At 40.8% G+C, this 16,883-nt stretch overlaps 1 protein-coding gene across 1 annotated transcript; it reads left to right on the top strand.

The window, feature by feature from the left end:
* The first annotated feature begins 1,871 nt into the window (after positions 1-1,871).
* On the top strand, positions 1,872-16,769 carry aqp9b (aquaporin 9b). Its single transcript, XM_030044604.1, has 7 exons — positions 1,872-2,067; positions 2,952-3,078; positions 5,676-5,813; positions 6,097-6,215; positions 7,201-7,418; positions 12,870-15,428; positions 16,110-16,769. Exons 1-6 carry the CDS (start codon positions 1,966-1,968, stop codon positions 13,030-13,032), a joined length of 867 nt encoding a protein of 288 aa, XP_029900464.1. The 5' UTR covers positions 1,872-1,965; the 3' UTR covers positions 13,033-15,428; positions 16,110-16,769.
* The last annotated feature ends 114 nt before the right edge of the window (positions 16,770-16,883 follow it).

Below are 16,883 nucleotides of genomic sequence, written 5' to 3'. Positions count from 1 at the left end.
CCCCCCTGTCCGAAATGGGACGAGGTGTGCGGCTTGCCTGCTGGGAGCCAGCGAGCTTCAAAAACAGCGGCCTTCACAGGACAGAGGAGTAGGATCCTGCAGGACGACAAAGGGTGGAAGTTGGTGAAGAAAGAGAGAGAGAGAGGAGGGTTTGAGAGGAGGAGGATGATGTTCAGCTGCTCGGCCACAAACAGCCCGGCAAACGTGTCACACAATGAAAATTATGATGACGCTCATAACCAGTTTAGCGGTTTTAAACTGACGTTTTATTGCCGCTCGTTTTTATTTTAACTTCACAAGCTTTATTTCTTATTTTGTTAAATCTCCCAGATGATGTAATCGAAACCTATAAACCCATAATGCCTGCATATAACGTGTCACCATGTCCAATCCAAAATGGAATGATTAAATGAAATAGAATTGAAAACAAACAAATGCATACCTACATCCATAAAGGGACATAGACGTCATGATGAGTAAATCATTGAAGTATTAGGCCCACACTCATTTCAAAATAGCTTTTAAATTGATTATTATTTAAATTAATGTACTGATTCATCCATTCATTTTTACTGTGTCGATGTTAGCTCCTCATTCAGAGATGAATTTTCCATCTTCATTATTATTTTAACTCCTCAGTGTGCTTAATTGTTAATCATATAGCATATATTTTTGATCAGGGACAAATGTGAAACTACTTGTGGCTGCAGGCTATTTATTTTTTCAGCATAAACCTTTTTCTACATGATTTCTCTCCTCCCAGTGGACTGCTTTCCCCAGATTTGCTCACAAGAGTGATTTAAAAAATAATTCATGCCAAAAATGACAGAAGCAGCGCACCATTTTAAACGGATGAACTGGTTTCTACCACAGAGTGACTAAAAATTAAACAGGCGATAATGAAGTTAGTAGGTTTGAGCCTGCTGTTACAAAATGGCAACAGTGAGAAATCCACATCAAGTCCATTTTTGTACAAATATTAGCTTTTAGAGTCTTGGAGTGAATCCCTTAATGTCAAATGAGGAGAACTGAACAAAAAATAAACAGCAAAATGTGTGACACTGTGCTGTCTGTCGTCTTCTGAGAATGAAGCTTGGTTTTTGCTCCGTATTGCTGAACGGCCAATTTAAAGAGAAAAAATATCGTTACCATAATGACTATTAATAAATAGCCAACTGGTAATAAAAAAAAAAAAAAAAAAAAAAAAAATACACAAATAACTCAAAGTAACTGGCCTAGATTGTCACATGGCATTTTTTTCTCATTACGCAAAATGAATAGTTTGAAACCTCAGATTAATAGGCTTAACGATCCTGAACTTTTAACTTTTGATATTGTGGCTGTGACAGCTGCTTTGTGACTTTAAAGGTGTTCATGGGTGGACATGATGGATTAACTTTCTCAGCTAAAAACGAAGGTAAAACAAGCCTATAACTGGGAGCATTTTAATATCATCTTTTAATTTACTTTAACAAACGGCTTAGATTGTTTTTTTCCTGATGTGCCTCTGAGTCACTCAGCAGTGTGTGAGCTTATCAAGCTTAATGCCATTAATTAATCCTCTCTAATAGGCTACTAGATGATTTTCTGTGGCAGGTAATTTTTCTGCAATAAACTTAAGGATTTTTCTTTAATTGCATGGCATCCTTCTCAAAGGCAGCATGCAATTATATGGTTTGTTTTGGCATCACAGAGAAATAATGAATGCGGGATAACAGCAGTGCAATCTGCCTGGTCCAAAAAAGAAAAAAAAGAAAAAAGTAGACCCCTTGTGGCTATGTGGGGAAGGTGCGGCAGAGGAGGAGAGCAGGACAGCTTAGCGGGCATGTGAGCCTGCTGAGGGCTGCACGGCACAAGCGCGCTGAGTGGGAGGCGGCTAGCCTATATAGACAATTAGAGAGGCTCCCTCACTACTTGTTTGCTGTTTGTTCTGGCCGGAGTAAGACATCAAGGATCTGCAGCAATATGGATCATGAGAGGAAGAGAAAAATCAAGGAGAGATTTGCCCTGAGGCATGACATCTTCAAAGAGTTCCTGGCTGAATTCCTGGGGATCTTCGTCCTAATAGTGAGTACCTCAGCACCTGTCACCCACCCAGCACAGCCGATAATATGATAATGAGGTGTCAAAGGGACTCCCACGGGACGTCAGCTGCTCTCCTCTGTTATGGCTCCATAAACAGATGTTGCTGTTCCAGAGTAGATTCTGACAATAAATTCCACCTCATCTATATTTTCCTCCTGGTAAAGACTGCTTAGAAAAAAATGAAAAGGTGTGAGGACCAGTTTTTCTTCCTCGGGACATTTCATCCAAATTTAACAGAAATGATGAACCAATACAAATGTAAACCACTGTGAATTATTTGTCAGTGATAAAGTTATGGATATGGAGGTTGTTATTTTTTATTGTAACCAGGCAGTAAATAAAATGTATGATGACCAAATGTAATGATTTTTTTGGCCCCCTCTTTTATTCCTTTGCAGAAGTTATTATGGGATTCTGGTGTAGACTGTCCACACCTTCCACCTGCCACCCCTGAGCTCCACCTGTCACCTCTCTCGCTCTCTCTCTCTCTCTCTCTCTCTCTCTCTCTCTCTCTCTCTCTGCAGCTGCTTCTGTCTCAGCAGCGCTCCATAAGCCTGTGTTTGAGTGATACCACATCAGTGGAGTTGTGCAGCCGCCACAACAGGCCCCAGTTCATTTTGGACGACTGCCCTCCCTCGCAACACTTTTTTGGGGGGTCTGAATTACTCATGCCTTTACCCAAAATAAGTGGCCGATTAATTATTTGCCAAACTTCAAAGTGGACAAATTGTCTGTGGCAACCAAAGGCTGTTGGTGGACAAGAGGGCTAGTGTTAATGGAGAGTATAATTGGAATAATTAAAAACAATGGGTCTTTCTACCTCCACCCAGTGTGTCCTCTGTGTTTTTGTCGTTTCTGTGTCCCAGCTCTTCGGATGTGGGTCGGTTGCACAGACGGTGCTGAGTAAAGGGGCTCTCGGGGAGCCTCTGACCATCCACATTGGCTTCACTCTGGGGGTCATGATGGCTGTCTACATGGCAGGGGGAGTATCAGGTAAAAATAGCTCACACTCATTCAGCAATCTTGCTGTTGACAAATTGTGCAGGTCTCACCCGATTGGGAACACTTTGACCCGGGAGCATGTTAAGATAAATGTCTGTTTTCTGCTGTGAATTAAAACTTTCCATCAGCCCACTTAGTGAAATATAAACATGGAAAATGGGTAACTTGTCATTTGAGCTGACAAACAACTTGTGTGCACATCCCTAGAAAAAATATTTGGTTCAAAAACGCATTCGGGTAACAAAGTTCACCAATCATTGTTTGCCTGTGCTGGTGATGCTTTATCTTCTTATGATCTTTGCCCATTGATGTCTGGCTGTATTTTTGCTCTCAGCCACTAAAAGTTAATCTGTGCCACTGGTACCTCCATTTATAATCACAAGATATCAAACATTTACCACAAAAGGGAATCTGAAGAAAAGAAAGCTAACAGTACTGGGCTTTCATCATGGATCAATGACACCGTTGCATTAGCTTGGTGACGTATATCCATGCCTTTATAAAAATAACTACACAGTAATGGACTGTGAAGACCCATGTAGGTCATTGTTATGGACTTGCAATGTTACGTAATGGATAGCATACAACATTTAGCAACCTGTGTATCACAGGGTACTATGGTGTGAAGGCGCTGATGGTGAGGATAAGAATGAAAAAATATAGGGTTTGGCTGAAAACAGAGAGCTATATGCCAGTATTTGATACACTTTCTCCCATTAGCTGGCGGCTTTTCAGCATCAGTGGCCTAAGTGCATGTAGGTAGTGTTTAAGGCTGGAAGTGTTGCGTCTTAATGTGGAGCGAGCACTTTATAGGGTGCATTCCTTGAGGATTACTACGAGGAAAGCCCCCTGTGTGCCACCAGCAATGATAGGGATAACGTGAATCGCCTCTAAATGTCACAGTACCTTGCATGGGCTTGCTGAGCCGAGATGGTGAGTGCCTGTTAATCAGCAATCAGGGGTTTCATTATGCCAAGGATTGCAATATACAGGCTTTATGTAATGTGTTGATGAGCTGTAATTTAAAATTACGATAGCAATTTTCATCTCTAAGACAGACAGTGAAAGATCATCGGCAAAGGTTGGCTTTTAATATTAACCTAAATGACATAATCTGAAGTGTTTAAATAATCTTTCTTGAGTGTAATATGCTCTGTAATGACTGTAATATGAGCCAAACTGAGTGTGCTTACAACCTTTAGAGAGGGTGAGTGTAAGCACAGACTTTGTATCTCCAGCCAAACCATCCCAGCGTCAGGCAATTCCTCCTTCCCTATGCCTCTTTACACCACATGGAAGAGATGGAAACTACTGTTTATGATATATTTTGGAAGATTGAAAACCTTCACCGAGCAACTGAATTTCTATAGAAAGAGCTCATCGCGGCACATAGGATAACAGGGCATTTCATCTCAATCTTACTGTATGGCATGACTTTTCTGACCATTGTGACTCATGCAGCAGTGCTAGATGCATCCCTGCGTTTAATGAAGGGGGCTATAAATCTCCAGAGGAACCGTGGAAAAGCATGAGGAGGAGAGTGAGGTTAATATATGGAGTGCTTTTGCTGCATGACTGGGCCATTCAGCCCTGGGGTCCATGGAGCAGTGGGAAGCCTCCACACTGTTCAGTGACATCTCTGATGATGATCGTAGGTATTGGACTAATGAGCTTTACTGGGGCATGGGTCTCTGGAGAGGAGGGGGGTCAGGTGTGAGAGGCCTTGCTTTCTAGGCTTCCCTGGCAGGCTGGCCCCATACGAGAAGAAAACACAATTGTGTTCACTTTGTAGTCTCCGATTTTAAATGACAGTGTACCTTAAGTGTGACACATCATGGTCACTCTAATGACCTGCAGTCTACGCGTGCCTTAAGCAGATTGAGGCAGATTATGTCAGATGCAATTCAGACAGGCAGTTTTAGCTGCTTGTCGTGGTCAGTGTTTGTGAACAGGATGGGGAGATTAACAATGGGCGCATGGCTGATACCCCCAGTGGTGTTACTGCAGTGAGGTCACAGCCAAGATCCCAGAGTGTTAAATAAATGACCCCTCTCTGACAGCATATCCTGCTCAAATTTGCCTTGAATGTGTTCAAATTCGCCTTTTGCTGGCCTACATGAGACACACCGAGAGGGCGTTCAAACTGCAGGACTGTTTCTTGAAAGCTGCCTGGAAGCTGAGTGGATCACGAATGAATTAGAGTCCCAACACTAATCAACCAGTCGACCGCGCCCTTATCCACTGAACCCAGCTTACCTGATTTTGTCACTGATTTTTAAATTCTTTTGTGAGCCCTTTTCAGTCTGGCCATTGCTGTCTTAGAGTTTGTCTTGTCATTATTTTATTCATTTAAATACCCAAAGTAGGTTAGCTGAGTACGGATGCTCTTTTTATGTCATTTAGGGAGATTTTTCCTGCCAGAGACTGAGCCAATGACTTTAGGGTCAAATACCTCTAACAAGTGCCCCCTTTGCTTTGGAGGTGCTTACTGCGTTTTTATTATTTTACATGCATTTTGTAAAACACATCATGATTTTAAATGCACTCCTAATAGAAATTTGCTTTGATTATTTTGTCCATTGCTCCAGGAGCCCATGTGAACCCTGCGGTTTCTCTGGCTATGGTGATCTTAGGAAAGCTACCTGTGAAGAAGTTCCCAGTGTATGTGGTGGCACAGTTCCTGGGTGCCTTTGCTGGGTCTTGTGCTGTCTATGGGCTTTATTACGGTGAGTAAAAAACGTGAAACATGAACATAGAATGTGTTTTTTTTTTACTTTGTGGTCAGAGCTATATCTGATTAAAAGCAGCAAATGGACACAAATGCCATTCGGTAAAGAGTCACAATTTATCTTTGCATGCTCTGTCTTGCACACACAAACATACATAATATGTATAAATACACCAACCTTTTGAGTCATAATTACATAACTCGCGTGGAAGAGCATGTTATGGCGATGCATATAATATGCAGCATTCCCAGCTTTATTTATTAATTTATTTTTTTCACAGATGCTTTGATGGAGTATACCAATGGGGAATTCGCTGTTACTGGCGTGAATGCCACAGCCAACATATTTGCATCCTACCCTGCCAAACATCTGTCAGTTGTAAATGGATTTGTTGATCAGGTAAACTTTTCTGTGTGTTATGCATCCCCGAGGAGGATCATGATATGCCAATGATATGTGGGTTTTCATCCCAAGGATTTAATATTCACAAGGAGAAAACATTTACTCTTATGAACTGATAACATGAAAGTAAAACATACAGGTCTGTAAATTATAAGCTTTGGTAGGCTTTTATCTCATAAGAATAACACTTTTTATATCATTATATGCATTTTTGATAGCAAATTGTGTCTCTAGAAGCTGCTAGAGCATACATGCATGTTTCAGCATGCAGTCATGGGCACAGTGGTAAGCATAAATGCACAGATGTGTTGTTTGCTGAAGTATAAACAATAGTCCTCTGATGCTTAAAATAACTTCCATCTGTGCTTATTGTCCATGAGCTACACATGCACGTGTAAGTTTGTGTATTTGTGAAGGGGAAGAAGACATTAGGGGCCGAACTTTGAATTTAACTCTGAACCAAAGCAAACAAATCAACATGTTCAAATCCTAGATTTACTTGGTGTGTGTAAGAGATGGATAATGAAATGCTATGGTGTTTTCATAATGTACAGCCACATGGGGCTATGTTTGGAGCTGCCTTGCTCAGCCGTCATCCAGGGGAAAGGGGAAGCCCCATAATAAGCTTAGGCAAAATAACAGAGGGCAGGGCAGGGGTCGCCACCACAGATTCATGCTAACAATACAATAACAACAGCAAACATAAGAACTTATTTTGCCCCTTTGCTTGTTTGCTTGCCCCCTTGAAATAATTAAAAAAACAAGAGCAATAAATAATAAAGGAAGGAAGCAGAGTAATTAAAAATGTAAAAACTTAAAGATTAAAGCAATAACAATGAATAGGATTTAAAATCTTATTTAAAAAAAAAAAAGGCCAATCTGCAAAAATGTGTCTCAAACCAGCCACTGTGCACTGGAGTAGCAGTTAATTATGTGAATGTGAGTGTTGTTACGATAGCTGACCGACTGACTTTTGGCGCAGGTTATTGCAACTGGTGCACTGATTCTGTGCATCCTAGCCATCACTGACGGAAAGAATATCGGTGCTCCAAAAGGCATGGAGCCTCTGTGCATCGGCCTGATCATCCTGGCCATCGGAGTGTCCATGGGCCTGAACTGCGGCTATCCAATCAACCCTGCACGGGACCTCGGCCCGAGGTTCTTCACTGCTGTGGCCGGCTGGGGCATGGAAGTGTTCAGGTAATTTACCGCACCAGTCACCGACATCGAAAAACAGCACTAAATTGGATTTAATAGCTGAAATTTTCATGAAACAGCCTCTGAAAACTGGAGGAAGGTAAGGTAGAAAAGCCCTTTCTTGAGCTTGCCACCTGCCTGAAGGAGCCAGAGGTCCATTATTGCCGGGGAACTTACAGCAGATCATGTGGGATGTGAGCTTAACCAAATGGCTCCATCACCTCCTCCCTATCCTGCAGGAAGAGCTCACATCCGTAGCTCTATCTATGCTCTTGTGACAATCTGAATGAATATTTCAATGATCACGTGCATGTTTCCTGCAGTTTGAAAAAGGGTTGTGAGAGTCATGCGAACAGAGAGATTCTATGCATATAAATATGAAATATTCAGTGCTTCATGACTAAAATGGCACAATCGTGTGTTCATCAGTCTCTCTCTCTCTCTCTCCTTTCATTTTCCTATAGTCTCCGTAGCTGTTCCTTGTACCATTTGTTTGTATTTACACTAGAAAAGCTTAAGGTGCAAATCAATTTTCCCTTAAAAGGACCATACTAATAATTTTGCATGTTAAGTGTAATATCTACAAAATATTTCTACAATTTTTTTTCCCAAAGCAAGCAGTCATATTTTAGCACTCTGATATCATTGTTCCTCCCTTTTATCCACTGGTTTCCATTCATTCCACTACAATATGAAAATGAACTTTCAGAGACTTCAAACTTTCTTCACACCAGTATTCCTTCACCGTAATAAAGTCGTCCACATTAATTTTCCTAAAAGCAGCAGCACTGTTGTGTTTTAATGACTTGAAACTGGGTGGAGTGAAACGCTACCTCCACCAGGGAAAATAGTCCCCGTGGAAACTTTTGCTTTACACAGAGAATTCTTTGTTGTGTGGTTTATGAATTGTGATGGCTTTATTAGCCGCAGAAGCAGGACATTTTATGGTTGCTGTTTCAACCCAAAATTCATATTTGAAAATTGAGGGATTTTGATTATAGCTGTTGTTTAGTGGTGTGCGTTGTACTTACCACTGGGTTTCTGTTCTTTGGTAAGTGCAACTTAAAATGAACACAGGCGTAATATGCAGTTCAAGTGCTGTTACAAGCAGTTTTATTAATAATTTAGAGTAGGACTAAAAGTCCGTTTTATGCTGCTATTCCTGCTAAGAGGATAGGAAAGGCTGAGGAAGCCCAAGGGCGTAGGTGAGAGTAGGATTACTTGTACAAATTACACATCCTAACACATACGTGCCACCCACATACCATGTTGGCCTGCTACACACACTGCAAACCACTACCAGTGAGGAAAATGGCTGTCTTAGTGCACCCTCTGTCTACCACGGGTGGAAAACCTGTGTAGAGTGTGTACCACATATCAAGGCCTGGGCTCAAATTGGGCCCAGGCCAATTGCTGCATGTCATGCCCTCTCTCTCCCTCATCTTTCCTGTCTCTCTCTCTCTCTACTGCTGCTATCAACTGAAGCAGACATGCCAAAAAAAGATCTTAAAAAAAAGTACACGTTTAATGTAACAGCCACATTGCGTCAGCACCAGGATGTAGTCCAACTTCAGTGCATCAACCTATGTATTTTAAAGTAGGACACCCACACTGATTTCATCACCATGTCCTGCAGCTTTTTCAGTCATGACCCAAAGCTCGTTACTGTGGGTCAGAGTCTGAACAAAAATTGGCTAGGGAAACAGGACCTCACTTTGGCTCAGTCCTCTATTTATCACCGTGGTCTGATATAACACCCGAAGCTATGGCACCAAACCTTCATCGGTAGTACGCTGAGATACGGGTCTCCTCCACCTGGAGAAACTCAAAACAAGTTGTTTTGAGTGCAGATCCTGATCAAACAGATCACTGAAAATTTAGACATCGGCTCTGTAACATAGCAAAAGTAATTTTCCAAATCCACAAAATACATGTAAACCTGATTAGCAAACTTCAATGCTCCCTCACTTCTCTGTGAAAGGGTAAGATGTTGATCCACTGTTTGTGACCATGACTGAATCCATCTTGCTCCTTGTGGACAAAAGCTACATTGGCTGTAGTCTCCTTTTCAGCAGCTTGGTTTATGTTTTCCTCTGGAGGCAAAGGAGGCATAGTTGGAACAAGTTTTTAATGATGGGTGCCACCTCTCCTGTCTGCCAGTTCAAATGTCAAATGCCCAATGATATCCAAAGCCTTCAGCATTTGAATAGTTGAGCTCATCCACTTCTGGCACCATGCCACTGAAGCGCTTTTTAACTAGCCCGGTAATCTCTGTCAAGGACATGGCCTGAGACCTTCCAGATTCTTCCAGCGCTGTCTCCTGAGCAGAAGGTATGCCACATTTAGGAGGTTTCCAAAATGTTTCTTCTGCTTTCCAACCATGTCCTTGCTGAGAGCAGCCAGACAGGGTCTTGTAATCCCCTGCATCACTGAGTGGTTTGGCAGAACCTCTTTTAGGTTAGGCTAGTTCTCAGAACCTTGTGTATGAGGGCTTTTTTCTTCTGCAGCTACAGTGGTTGCAGCCATTTTTGGTTTGCTGATACCCTTTTACTGAATCAGCCTCAATCCTTTCTTCCTGCACCTCATCTGACATCTGATCCAGCTCACCAGATATTATCATTTGACAGCCCCCTTCAGGTCAACTCTAATTTCAATTATCAGCCTTTGGCCTAAGGTGCTCTGGTGGTTCAAATAGACCTCCAAGAGGGTTTCAAACAGACATAAGGAGACTTGCCCTGACTGGGGATGCAGGGCTCACTCCTGAGGCCAGGCTTGGCAGTGGTTGACAGGTGAGGATTTTGTGGCCAGGTGACCCCTACAGCTCAGGCAGACATTGACAAGAAGATGCTGCGCGGGGATGCTGCATTGTGAGCTTGTGAGATTTAGGTATGTTAGGAAAATGGAAATTGGCTCACACAGTGTGGAGTCCAGAAGCCAAGTCATACTTCTCTTAAGCGTTTGTAGTATTTACAGCACTCGCTTTAGCCCATCAGTCAGTTCATGGTTCTTGTGGTCAAAGGGCTTGAGAGAACAGAGTTTGAGCTGTTGTCATAGTCATGCAGTACCATTCACTTCTTTTAGAGCAATAATCCTGTCAATCATTGCTCCTAATACACTGCCTGCGATGTTCCAAAAATCCAGAGGTGCAAACTGAGAGTCTTCATGGTCCGTCAGACCGTTGATGTTGCGTAGACCACATAAACCACAAGAAGCATCCATCAGCTTTAGGTTCCATGAGGAAAGGAAGCCTGAGCAGTTGTGGGAGCTTTAGAGACACCAGTCACCAGTCAGTTCTGAAACCCAAACTCTCCTGCTCAAGAGGTCCTTCAGGAAGTGCCAAGTTTGTAGATTTTCTCGAGCTGGTTGCTGCACAGAGTTGCATCGTTGCAACTACAAGTTGTGGAGAGACAAACTGACTGTTGTCTACTTGTATATTTTGGATCCATGCTGCACCTAGCTTATTATTGAAGTCGAGTGCCTGATGTTAGAGGGGGGAATTCAAACTGAAGTTAATTTAATTAGTTAATAGTTAATTTAGGTAACTTGTAACTTTGGGTGTTAAATAAATATGATGGGAGACAAAAATGATGACTGCGTGGAAATATAAATATGCAAAGTCATGTAAGTATAAATGCATAACCTTCCAGATGAAATAAAGAGGGAAAGAGTCAAAGTAAAACAAGCAGTAACAAGTGAAACAAAGTTAACCCTGTTGTGTCACTTTTATATTCCCTTAACTTTGAGTTCACAGGGCAAAATCACCACGTTCATGTGCTGTCATTATGTAGTTGCATTAAGGACATGGACCACAAAAGCAAATAATCAACACTGAGAGCGACTTACATAATCTACAAAAAGGTAAACTTGTTACTTAATAGAAGGCATACAGTTATCGCAACTCTTCCTTGAGGTAACTGGTTGTTTGATTTGATCCCAAGCTGGATTTTAACAAATGAGATTACAAGGTACCACTTTACAGAAAGACTATCCTCATAAAGCGTGTATGAATAGTTTATAATTATATTATTAAGTAGCAAAGTTATGAGAAAAAAAAAAAAAAAAAACAGACCTGAGCATGAAGCTTGTTCAGTACACTATATCATTTGAAAACAAAATAATAAGGAACATTTGATTTCTCTTGCAAATGTTTCCACTTTGGATGCTGTTTTAATTGTTCAGCTACATATTCAAATACATTTTGCTGTGGTATGTTAAAAAGACCAGAAAGGAAAAAAAGAAGAAACATAATGTGCACTGTGAAGATTGAATAACCATTTCTAAACCACAGCTTAAACCCTCACCAGATCGCTCATATGAGATTACAAACACACATTCAAGATTAATTTGCTCTAATGCATATATAAGCCTTTGGTACTTTCAGGTTTACATCATATATAAAGTATATGCTAAATCTGACATAATCTGTCCTTGCACATTCATGATATAAATACAGTCTGCAGTTCTGTAATCACAAGAGATGCATGAAGTCAGATTCGCATCAAGAGAAATGCCAGGAAAACGGGAAGCATTTCAACTGAAAATTTCTGCGTAAAAACCTCTCGAGCCAAGTGGAGGATTTCTTGACTGTAAATCCCCACTTCAGCAAGTGGGAAGTGTAAAGAGCAGCGCTTGGCTTCATGCTATGTCCACATGGCGTCAATGTGACCCACCGTGTGTCTGTCTTATGGCCTGATCATCTTAGCAACGGCCATAGATTAAGGTCTTTAATCCAGCAGCCTCCCTTCTGTACTCTACTTCCTCTTCCTGAACACTTACTGGAGGTAACACTGACCTGCTCAGACACTTGTTTACTCTCCTGCCTGTGCCAAGATGTGTCACCTCTGCTCACTGAGGCCCTTTCACCTGCAGTAAAGGCTTCAAAACAGCCACGGTGACCAGCAGGACTCTAATCTCCCTCTGGCAAAGGAAGAGAGTCCTCTGAGGTCAAGACGATCAAGCACACTGTGGAGTGAGAATGAGGACAAATGCAGCAAAACAGAGAGCCAGCTCCCTGTAATCTGGGATAACTGTTTATCATTATAACAAGCCCTGAGGAGGACAGTAGTAACAGCGTTTAGCGTGAATGATAATACAGAAGAAAAGATTGGAGGTGCACTTTACACATTGCAAGAAAGGGAAAATAAGATTTAAAGTTTAATCCAGGCATGCTTCTGTTTAAATAACGGTAAATTATATTGTTTTTCACTTCTATTTTCTCATTACGAGGTACAAAAAATTATTGCAGGGGACCTGAGCATAATTACTTTCTTTCAGCTAACTTTTTATGCAGCAGTTAGTTGTTTGTGAGACAATTGACTTGAATTAGTCTCGGAGTGGAGGGCACTGCCAATGATGCAAGGTAATTAGCTGAATGTGTGTGTGTGTGTGTGTGTGTGTGTGTGTGTGTGTGTATGTGTGTGTGTGTGTGTGGTGTGTGTGCTCTCTTGTCTGCAGAGCTGGAGGCTGCTGGTGGTGGATCCCTGTGGCAGGGCCTATGGTGGGCGGAGCGGTCGGTGCTGCCATATACTTTGTCTTTGTTGACTTGCACCACTCCGAGCCTGAAAAACAGGAAGAGAACAACGTCAAGGACAAATACGAGATGATCACTATGAGTTAAAAGGGAGAACGAGAGCTGCAACCCAGCAAAGTCATGGCAGCTGTCTCCTCCTCTCACCTTCAGCAGGCAAAAAGGTTCACTTAAATGAAGCAATGTTACACAGTTCTTCCCTCACAACTGTCACTCAGTGTTTTGAGACTTTACATTTGATAATAAAAGTAATATAAGACATGCAGGACAGATCATTCAGGGTATTTACAGCTTGTGTAGGTAACTTTGTGGGTGGAATTTTGTTGAAAATTTAAATTTAAACAGCACCCACCTGAGATTCAGCACCTCATCCAAGTCACTCCCACGTGTGCTCATGAGGTTGGCCGGCTCCCAGCTAAGCTAAGTTTGTTTGGGGAGGGAAGATGAGCATGCACAGCAGGCGTGCATGTGATTGGACTGTGATCGCAACTCTTCCTTGAGGCAATTGGTTGTTTGATTTGATCCCAAGCTGGATTTTAACAAATGAGATTACAAGGTACCACTTTACAAAAAGACTATCCTCATAAAGCGTGTATGAATAGTTTATAATTATATTATTAAGTAGGTTGTTTTTATAAAGTAGGCTGTTTTTATATACTTTATAAATAAATAAATGAACAATTATAAAGAAGTTACTACACTTTTCATACATCAGTGCAAGTAAGCTAAGCAACTAGCAAGATCTGAGATTTAACAGAACAGATGCAGTGCAGCAGTAACTGGATCAGCGCCAAATAGTGAGCCTACATCAATGTATGAAAACTGTGTTAGAGCCTTTATAATTGTTTATTCATGATTTGTAAAGTGTTTACAACCTAATAACCTCATTATAAGCTATTCATAAACTCGTTATAAGGGTAGTCTTATTGTGAAGTGGCACTGATTACAGTCCCAGGAGCAGCCCAGGAATCTGGATTTTTTTTTCTCAGTATATTTAGTTTGGATTGGAGCATGGATTATGAGGGAAAAAGTAACCTAAAGAATCTTTACACTACTTAAAATGACTGTACACTTTAATCTTATAGTCATTTATAAATATGCAAAAATGCTTTATGAAGCCTTTTGTAGGATAATGTTTAAAAAGTGACTGTTTTTTTTTTTTTATTTGTCTATTTATACAGTAGAAATCAGGGCTTCTCTGCCCTGGGCATATTTTCAAATATCAAAATGTTGAAGCTACTTATAGAATATATTTTCAGTATCCTATAACTCAGGCATTTCTACTCCTATGATATTGTAAACATCTACGGAGAGTCTCTTCTGCATAGTAGTGAAAAACAATCCTTCCTAACTAAGATGCTCTCCTCTTGTTAGACATATTTGCCAAGTTTCTATATCGCAGTTCAACTTTTTTCTACTCTCTACCTAACTTACAGGGACGTTACATATACAGTATCAAGCACATAGGAAACAGCTGCTAAAACTTTGTGAGAATGTAGGGAACTGTAATATTTTTAGTCCATGTGCTATGTGCTGATGTGCTTTGTTGTGCTTTCCCTACTCTGTCTCGCTTCATTCTGTTAATTGTCAGAGGTGTGTGACTTGATCCCCCCGCAGTGCAACTCCCAATCACTGCATGTGTGTAAATACACATCTGTGGACTTGAAATGCTGATGTTGCTCTCTCAGCAGCATATTACATTTATACAGAAAATTCAGCCTTAAAGGATTATACCGGCGCTGTTGAGTTTTCCACTTATCTCCATTATTTCTCTGCTACTTAAAATCCACCTGCTGTCTATTGCATATGTGGCATTGTGGTGCCCAAAGTTGGATAATGTAGTTGCATTACTGGTTAAAGACATCCTTGATATTGAAAAGTCATAAGTCATCATAGGAAATGTATGGTCTCCATGCTTTCTCCAGAGAAAGACTTTTCTTGTATGATTTTTTCTTCTTTTTTCTAGGCATTATTTTTTTCAAATGCCAGTGAGTTCCTCAGAATACAAGCACCCTTGAGTCAGTGCATATGTGAGGAACAACGTACAACCACAGGCTGTAAGTGTTTACATTTGAAACTCGGCTTGGCCTGGGATGAGGAAAAAAGTGTGCATTAGACCTTTTTCGAAACAGCCATTTTGAATCATTCAAATGAAAACCGACAACTGAAAATGTAAAATAGAGGTGTGATGAAGGGAAAAAAAAAACAGAGAAGCTCAGAGAGGTGGAAAACACTGGTATTTTTCTTTAATAAATGTGATTTAGTTTCATATTCTTGTGTACACTGAGTGCAGAGCAGTGAATCTGTCAAGAGAACACAATACAATGTCTACAATACAATCAAAATAGTGTAACCCAGCATGGACAAATGGAAAAATATCCCGTAGGTACCACTGTGAGATGCAGTATTTCACCTCATTGCTCTGTGGCTTATGCTCATGTTAATATGAATGTTTGTATTACTGTTGTCAGTTGAACAGCCATTTTGTCCTCCAGCGAAAAACGACCCCACAGGTCATTTATACAGCAGCCTATAGTTACGATTTAAAGTTACACAACTTCCAGCTGTCCTGTAAGGAACGACATGGTGATGTTGCATTAAGGGAGCGACAAACTTTCACTCAGCCGACCTGAGTTCAAACACCTTTTCCTAACCTTAACCATTTCGACAAACCTTCCCTCAACCATAACATTAACCTTTCCCTAATCTTAACCCTGACCTCCTCTTAACCTTAACCATTATGACTGACCTTCCCATAACTATAATATTATCCTTTCCCTAACATTAACCCCGACCCTCTCTTAACTTTAACCATTACGACAAACCTTTCCTTAACCATAACATTAACCTTTCCCTAACCTTAACCCTGACCTTCCCTTAACCTTAACCATGATGACAAACCTTTCCCTAACCTTAACAATAACCTTTTCTTAACCTTAACCATTATGACAAACCTTTCCCTAACTTTAACCATAACCTTTTCCTAACGTTAACCCCATATTTTTAGTGGCTAACTCGCTAGTTGGCGTACTAGCTCCCTTGGGAAAGGTCCTTTGGGTCGTATTGCAGATGCCCCCGAGGGTCATACGTGCTACTAAATGAGGAAACGTTCCTGTGGGTCATATTAGGGTTGGAACAAACGATCTGTGTGGTTGTATCGGCTGGAGGACATGGCGATTTTTGAGATTATGCTGTATTATACAATATGAATTTTGTTTTTTTGTTTGTGTAATTCATCAGACACTCATTCAGCAATGTGAAACTCACCTAAACAAAGACTTTTGCGTGTGCCCATGTGTTAAAGCATTCCAGGGAAGAAAGCCAGTGCCACAATGCAGACGTTTCATGACGCATTTCATTCTGGGTTGAACTTGAACTCTGTTCCCAAAACCACTTCCATCAAAACCATTTGAACACGTAGCACACCGGTTGCATTCCAAATCCTGTATGTGGCCTACTTTTGAACAAGAATTAATGTGCATGTTAAAAAAAGAAGGTAATGAATACATTTATTTCCCTGAATCTATTTACCTCTTTGTCATTGAGTTGGTTTGTATTTTGCAACTTATCCCCCTCCTTGTCTTTTACCTTTGAACTTTTTCCCACTTTTATGCTGATGTTTTTTGTTGCTTATTTTATGTTGCTTTTCATAAGGCAGTTTCCCAACACTATGTTTTTTTATGCTAGCCTTCTGAAGCAGTTTTTTGTTGGTTTGCTTGTTTTTTCTAAACACTTTTATTCTCTCTTAATATGGAATAAAGTTTGTAGCAGTGAATTGTTCACACGTTATGTAGATTTTCCTTGAACAATAAATAATGTTTATTTGATGTACATTTCTTGGATGTATTTTTGCTGGACAGGATGTTTTCAAATGTATAGCTTTCCACTCAATTCTACAGATGTGATTCTAAGCAGAGTGAAGCATCCCGTTATTTGCACAG

The sequence above is a fragment of the Myripristis murdjan genome, chromosome 3 (assembly GCF_902150065.1).
Source record: "Myripristis murdjan chromosome 3, fMyrMur1.1, whole genome shotgun sequence".
NCBI lineage: Eukaryota > Metazoa > Chordata > Actinopteri > Holocentriformes > Holocentridae > Myripristis > Myripristis murdjan.
Note: the sequence above shows the minus strand (reverse complement) of the source record. Positions and strands in the feature narration are given on the sequence as shown.

Excerpts from the sequence above, each read along its gene's own strand:
- aqp9b (XM_030044604.1), top strand. The coding sequence starts at position 1,966 with ATGGATCATGAGAGGAAGAGAAAAATCAAGGAGAGATTTGCCCTGAGG. Across the intron at positions 3,079-5,675 it reads CATGGCAGGGGGAGTATCAG|GAGCCCATGTGAACCCTGCG; the intron begins GTAAAAATAGCT and ends CCATTGCTCCAG. Across the intron at positions 6,216-7,200 it reads TAAATGGATTTGTTGATCAG|GTTATTGCAACTGGTGCACT; the intron begins GTAAACTTTTCT and ends CTTTTGGCGCAG.